Genomic DNA, 7,144 nt, shown 5'->3' with positions numbered 1-7,144 from the left:
TATGGATAGGTCTTCAAAAAAGATATTTAGGTTTTCTAATATCATTTTTTTCTAAACTGTATAGTTTGCGCGAGAGACACTTCCAAAGTGAAAAAATGTGTGTCTCCCCCCCCCCCCCCCCCCCCTTTAATTACCATGCAAACTTCCACCGAAAATTGGTTTGAACCAGATCTAGTAAGTAGTTTTTTAATACGTCATAAATGGTACGGAACCCTTCATGGGCGTGTCGAACTCGCACTTGGCCGCGTTTTTTGTTTAGAATAAGCAAGCTTAGTCACCTGTTGATCAAATATAAAAAAACCGGCCAAGAGCATGTCGAGCCCAGCTCAGTGTACGGTTCTATAGTTACCCGTTCGTCAACATTAACTTTTTGCAAAAACTCAAAAACGGCAAGACCGATCAGGTCCGCTATTGGAAGACCTATCCAACTATACCCCAGGGTTGAATCCAAAAAAATGCATCCTCACTTTTGGCGTAGGGCCACCCTAAAAAATGTTTTTTTCTGTTAGTTTTTATTTTACAACTTTTCTTATTTGAGTCTCAAGTACTGAAAAAATGTGACCGGCCTGTAAAGGTGCCGCTTAAAAATTTGCTTTAGGTTCCCTAAGGCTTTATGATGACTTAAGGAAAAACTCGAACGAATTTGCTAAAAAATATGTATGACCCTCACAGACAAACATTATGTTGTAAATTAATTGTTTATTGAATATTAATACTTCAGCATATTATTTATTGTTACCTTAATACATACAGCTGTAGCTGCTTACAGATTCTAAACTGATTGACGACCAGTTTGGCCTAGTGGGTAGTGACCCTGCCTACGAAGCCGATGGTCCCAGGTTCAAATCCTGGAAAGGGCATTTATTCGTGTGATGAGCTTGGATATTTGTTCCTGAGTCATGGTTGTTTTCTATGTATTTAAGTATTTATATATTATATATATCGTTGTCTAAGTACCCTCAACACAAGCCTTATTGAGCTTACTGTGGGACTTAGTCAAATTGTGTACTAATGTCCTATAATATTTATTATTCTCTTTATTCATTTAATATCTTAGGTTAGGATTTTTTATAAGTAATATGGATATAAAAGTAAAATATAAAAACACTTACAAAAGATATAAAAACATTATAAAAAACCTAACCTAGGGTGCCGCCAGCAGCGGGGCAGGGCCCAAGCTGCCGGTGGTCAGGGCCGCAGAGAGAAGAACCGACGTACTATACGCGCCGTGTCCAAAATTACTGCCTTCTGCATCTGACCCTTGATCCAGCCACCTAGCGAGAGTCTCTCTAGGTGTTGGTCGAGACTCTTCGCTATGAGACCGTTCGCTGACACGACTATCGGAACAATGATCGTCGAGTCAACATCCCACATGGCAGTAATCTCGTGAGCCAAGTCTAGGTACTTACTGGACTTGTCCTTCTCCTCGGCTTTCACAAGATTCTCGTCATGGGGGATGGTGACGTCGACGAGCACGGTCCGGCGCTGCGATCGGTCTATCAGCACGATGTCAGGCTTATTGGCAACAATAGTCCTGTCAGTGATGATAGATAGATAGATCGATCCCAATAGAGCGTGGCACGGCCATTATTTATTATTATTATTAAACTGTTTATCTATGCAGTAAGCATAATAACTATAATAAGTGCTCTTACAGACTTTGTTCAGACTTTTTACGAATTAAAAACGCCTAATGATTGGACGCTTCTAAGGCCAGTCCCGACGGTACATTTTCTGCGTCCAGACCATCTGATTAAACTATTGACAGTCAGATTAATCTGATGATGTGGACGAAAAAATTAAATTGGCTCGCCAATTCCACTTGATTCTATTCATTTTCCAAAAAGGCTTTAAGAATTATTCGAGAATTTTCACAAGAAAAATAACATTTCCTCTTTCGGAATAGAATATAAAATTTATTTACGTAAACATATTGAGAATTGTCCGAAATTTCAGAAATAAATTTTCCGACGGCATACAGTTGATGGGAATTACTACGGTTGCTAAAAATAATACCGACTTATATGCGTTAGCAGTTAATACACATGACAAAAAGGGACGAATCTGGAACTGTATACTTTTATACAAAAAAAAATATTTTCAAATCATTTAAATCAAAATACGGTCTTATAAACTGTGGAAAAAAAGTAACTTTGTTAACAAACGTTCATTTGAGTATATATTTTCTGTAAATATGATACAGCACCTTGGGTGTCATTTCCTTTTCGTGCGGCCACATAGCTTGAGCAATCTTCTGAAATTAACGAAAATATGTTTATTAATATAAAATAAATAAAAGTTTATTAATATAAGGCCCCAATATAAAACCTGTTAATGTTGCTTTCAAAACCTGGTTGAAAAAGTAAGATTATTGTAGAAGCTCACCTTAAAATTACAACCATATAAATGCATTCCATTTTTAAGTTGCTTTACTATGCTCTTTCGGATTTTTTGCTTAATAGCTAATTTTCGTTTGACCTGTTTTTGAACTTTTAAATGATCACTGACTTTTGTATCAGGGTGCGTAATACTCTGTTTCAAATATTTAGTAAACTTATTCATCGTTTTCTCGTCAATTTTGAACTTTTTCTTCCAAAGACTTCTGGATTTTGTGTCAGCTGGCTTTGGACAGAAAATAATTCCCAACGCACGATACATTGATACACAAGAATTGTGCACAATGTTTAACAATCGAGCGCTCTTTGATAACGTGTTCTTGATAAGTGTAGCTGTATTCTTTTCACAAGGCTCCCGTTGTGAAACATTATTAGTTTTTTGCTCTGTCCTGTTTAGTAGTTCTTCCCTCAATCCAGCCACTAGCATTCCACGTGGTGTTGTAATCTTTCTTTTAGGAGTCGATACAAATTTGGGTGCGAAATCTATTGTGCTCGAACTAAAACCAATGTGCCCTTCGCTAAAAGGCTTACGGAAACCTTCTATTTCGGTCATAGAGCATTTCGATTCATAGTCATTTACTTTATGCTGAATTGTGGCATTTTTGAATATATTGCTGAATTTATCTTTATCCCAGTTTGGTTTCAGTAAAAATGGCACAGAGACGCTATCTAAAGTTTTTTCAGACATATTCATATCAACGTCAAAGTCCGATCTGTTTATAGTTGTTCGTATTGAATTATCCACACCTGAATAAAAAATAATACATATTTCAAATACGTAGTATACTTGTAGCTAGTCTACAAAATTTGCGTCATACAAATACAAATATTTTATTTATAGCAACAAGTTACAAGTCAGGGTTTAAGTATGATTCTTACAACAAGAGGTATATTCAAATAATTTAATGACTACCTTCAATATGCGATGCCAAATGGAACAAAATCTCTGACGCCCATTCTACCATCTGAAATGTAAATTCTATCTAGTGAAATCCATCCACTCATACGTCTTATTATACAAGGAATACATAGGCAGTACTCGTAATATAACTGACAACCTTCCAAGATCCTTGACAGTTGACTTTGTAATCTTCCCCGACCGTAATAAGGGCTTTCAGCAAATCTGAGTCGCGTTTCAATAAATTAGCCGCGGACGCATTCTTCACTACTACGGACAACAGTTCCATTCTCGAGCTATCATGAATTGTGTCTCTAAAAATAAATAATATTTGGTAAAGATCTCGTTTTAGTTGTTTTTCGTGAGTAAGTTTATTAGGAACTAGCTTCTGCCTGCGACGTCGTCTGCGTGGAATGGTGTTGACGGCTGATAAAAACTACCCTATGTCTATCCCCAGTCCTCAAACTATAGGGACGACCGTGCGCGTTGGAGGGTCTGCCATCTTGTGGCCTGAATCGAAACCATAAACATGTATATTTACACGTCACGTGTTTTCTTGTGCATAGTAGGTTCTGCCATCTTATGGGCTACATCGGAACAATAAACATCACATTTACGCCTCGCGCCAAAAATCTGACGGCTAGCTAGATAGATAAACATCAGGAGCCGCGGCTCCTGTGCTGCCTCCTACAATTCATGCACGCTCCCTATCGTCATACCAAATTTCATCTATACCCTAATTCATAAATTCCATCAAATCTACCAAGAAATGTCACTGTCACAATGACACCTTGTAACTACTTATTCGATTTTATTTTGACATGATGCACGAAGATTTACGCAAATATTTTTATATGTGTATGTAGCGGGTACTTGTGGCTATCCATGCATATTTTTTCTGGAGGTGTATCTCCGCAAAAAGTAAAAAAATAAATCTGAAGAAAAATAAAATGTTTTTTTACACAATGGAGTATAAGTAAATGACGTGGGTTAAAAATGTGTATTTTGTAGCCTATTTTATTATTGTCATATATAATTTTGTTTCGTTAATCTTGCTTGAACAGTTTACAAAATATGCCACTTTCAATGATACGCTGATTATTTTACATTATCCTGAATAACTCGAAAACAAAAGAAGATCGAGGACTGATATTAAACAGAGTGTTCTTAGGACTTGCCAGTACACCACCTGAAAGAATGACCAAATCCGTCGTTGGGGGCACCTCTAATTCGCTTAGCCTGCTAGACCCTTTCTATGAAATTATGACGTTTAAAATAATACTTTCACACTATGCAATCAAACACGGTGCAGAGTTAGCTTAGACGAGCTCCAGTAGGTACGTTTGTAGGAATCAATAATCTTTCCAAAAAAAAATTTTTTTAATAAACATTACATCAAGTCAAACTTTTATTCATTTTCTCCTCTAGAATATACGTAACTATCCCGACAATCCCTGCACGACTCCGTGAGACACTCGCACAGGACTTTCCAGTTTTCTTTATTCAGCAAAAATCCAGGGAGGGTTCGGCTTATTCTTATTTTTTCTTGCATAGGGTACAGTCAGCGTCAAATACTTCGTAGCAGTCAAAGTAGCCAAATAGTTCGGTACACCATATATTTAGTATGGTGTACCGAACTATTTGGCCACTTTGACTGCTACAAAGTATTTGACGCTGACTGTACATACAAGGGGGTCAAAAAATGGCAAAAATCGTCTTACGTAATAAATGAATGGCGCCTTAGAGGTTTAAGCCTGAATATGTAACAGACGGACAGACAGGCAGTCTGATGATGATAATTATAAAACCTATAGCCATCAGACAGACAGAGTTAGTCTCGCAGTTATAATTTTAGTAGGGATTTACTTACTCGGTAAAAATAGATGTACCGTTACATTCAACAAACAAATTGATATTGCTTGTATTGTTCAATAATAAACAGTAAAGCAGCTTAAGACAATCGTTATTCATCTCGTCCCTTCGTTGTATGCACTGTAAAACACAAAGTAGGTTTGCAAATACTTATGGGAACTGCGAAATACATTATAAGTACCTACTTACTCCGAAGGAAGAAAAACCAACTTACAGTGGAAATCAGACTAGAACAGTAAAGTTGATTGTCCCGGCAATCCCTGCACGACTCCGTGAGGCACTCGCAGAGGACTTTCCAGTTTTCTTTAGTCTGCAAAAGTCCATCCGGTGAACGGTATTCCCCTATAGCACAGTCGGAATAGAACAAACCTCGAAATTTCTGGAACTGCCCCGAAATTTGGTATGTATATAAATTAAAGGCCCCTTTTTTATGTCCACACCATTTGACATTTGGGGACCTCGAGGAATTGCAGCCATCCTGGAGAAATTCGCATTTTACTCTATCTATGTTATCTAGGAAAATATGGTGTAAGATAACATTAAAGCTTATTAAATTCTACATAAACGTTCGAGATATATTTGTGAAAAAATACATCTTGTTATAGAAAATACTTGCTGAATCTAGGTTTAGCGCTTATACACTTCCAGGGGACAGTCTCTTAATAGGAAACTCGCAGGAATATGAATTCCACTTTTGTCTATACATTTTTACATGATCTATTCCATCCAATATCAACATTTTACTCGACTGCAACTTCACCAGAAAGTAGGGTTATGGGTTTAAGTACTGATGATTCCGAACAGCCTGTAGCTTAGGGTACTGGCCGGATTTTTTAAAATGACATATCGGTAGATTTCTCTTGCCCTTCAGAACCTGCTTACACTTGTTTTAATAAAGAAAAATCAGTACAGCCGCCTTGAGAAGACGCTGAATATTAAATCATATTTATTCTTCTAGTGCCTAAATTATTGAGCGGATTTCAATATAGAGACATCAGTAGATCCATAATTGGTACACGAGTCCTATGCAATACAAGTTTACTAAAATTTTGATTACTGACACTATTGTTTAAACCCCACTTAAGACCTAAAATCTGTTTTTGTAATCACAATATTTAACCCTAAACATTTTTCCTCTGTTATGTAAATTTGTATTGCATAGCACTCGTGTACCAAGGATGGAACTTAGGCGCTAGTAGATAAAATATGATTTAATATTTGGCGTCCTCTTAAGGCGGCTGTACTAATTTTTCTTTAATAAAGCAAGTGTAAGCAGGTTGTGGAGGACAAGAAGAATCTACCGATTCCATTTTTAAATCCGCCCAGTATCCTAAGCTAATACAGGTTGTTCTGAATCATCAGTACTTAAACCCATAACCCTACTTTCTGGTGAAGTCACAGTCGAGTAAAATGTTGATATTGAATGGAATAGATCATGTACAAATGTATACACAAAAGTTTAATTCATATTCCTCCGAGTTTCCTATAGGTATTAAGAGAATGTCCCCTGGAAGTGTATAAGCGCTAAACCTAGATTCAACAAGTATTTTCTATAACGAGATGTATTTTTTCTCAAAGATATCTTGGACGTTTTTTATGTAGAATTTAATAAGCTTTCATGTTGTCTTACACGATATTTTCATAGAGAACGTAGATTTAGACTAAAATTCGAATTTCTCCAGGATGACTGCGATTCCTCGAGGTTCCCAAATGTCAAATGGTGTGGATATTAAAAAGGGGCCTTTAATTTACATACATACCAAATTTCGGGACTGTCCAAGAGATTTCGAGGTTTGTTCTATTCAGAGTGTGCTATAAACTATGCTTAAGTTTTTCTTAATTTTTAATACTTAAGAGTAAGTATGTTAATTATTCTATATTTTTGCATGAGCACATATGAGATTTAATTAGCTGCTGTCCATGACTTCGTTCGCGTGGATTTATTTCCCGATACACACTTTCTACCCCTTTTAAATCC

General features: G+C 36.7%; 1 protein-coding gene across 1 annotated transcript; it reads right to left on the bottom strand.

Moving 5' to 3' along the window:
• Positions 1-464: 464 nt before the first annotated feature.
• On the bottom strand, positions 465-3,634 carry LOC133520835 (uncharacterized). The gene is made up of 2 exons (XM_061855521.1): positions 2,386-3,634; positions 465-2,254 (listed from the first exon to the last, which is right to left on the bottom strand). The coding sequence occupies exons 1-2, from the start codon at positions 3,088-3,090 to the stop codon at positions 2,168-2,170; spliced, it is 792 nt and encodes a 263-aa protein (XP_061711505.1). The 5' UTR covers positions 3,091-3,634; the 3' UTR covers positions 465-2,167.
• Between the last annotated feature and the right edge of the window lie 3,510 nt (positions 3,635-7,144).

This window comes from Cydia pomonella, chromosome 1 (genome assembly GCF_033807575.1).
Source record: "Cydia pomonella isolate Wapato2018A chromosome 1, ilCydPomo1, whole genome shotgun sequence".
NCBI lineage: Eukaryota > Metazoa > Arthropoda > Insecta > Lepidoptera > Tortricidae > Cydia > Cydia pomonella.
This window is presented reverse-complemented; position numbering and strand designations above follow the sequence as displayed.

Excerpts from the sequence above, each read along its gene's own strand:
- LOC133520835 (XM_061855521.1), bottom strand. The coding sequence starts at position 3,090 with ATGAATATGTCTGAAAAAACTTTAGATAGCGTCTCTGTGCCATTTTTA. Across the intron at positions 2,255-2,385 it reads TATATGGTTGTAATTTTAAG|AAGATTGCTCAAGCTATGTG; the intron begins GTGAGCTTCTAC and ends CGTTAATTTCAG.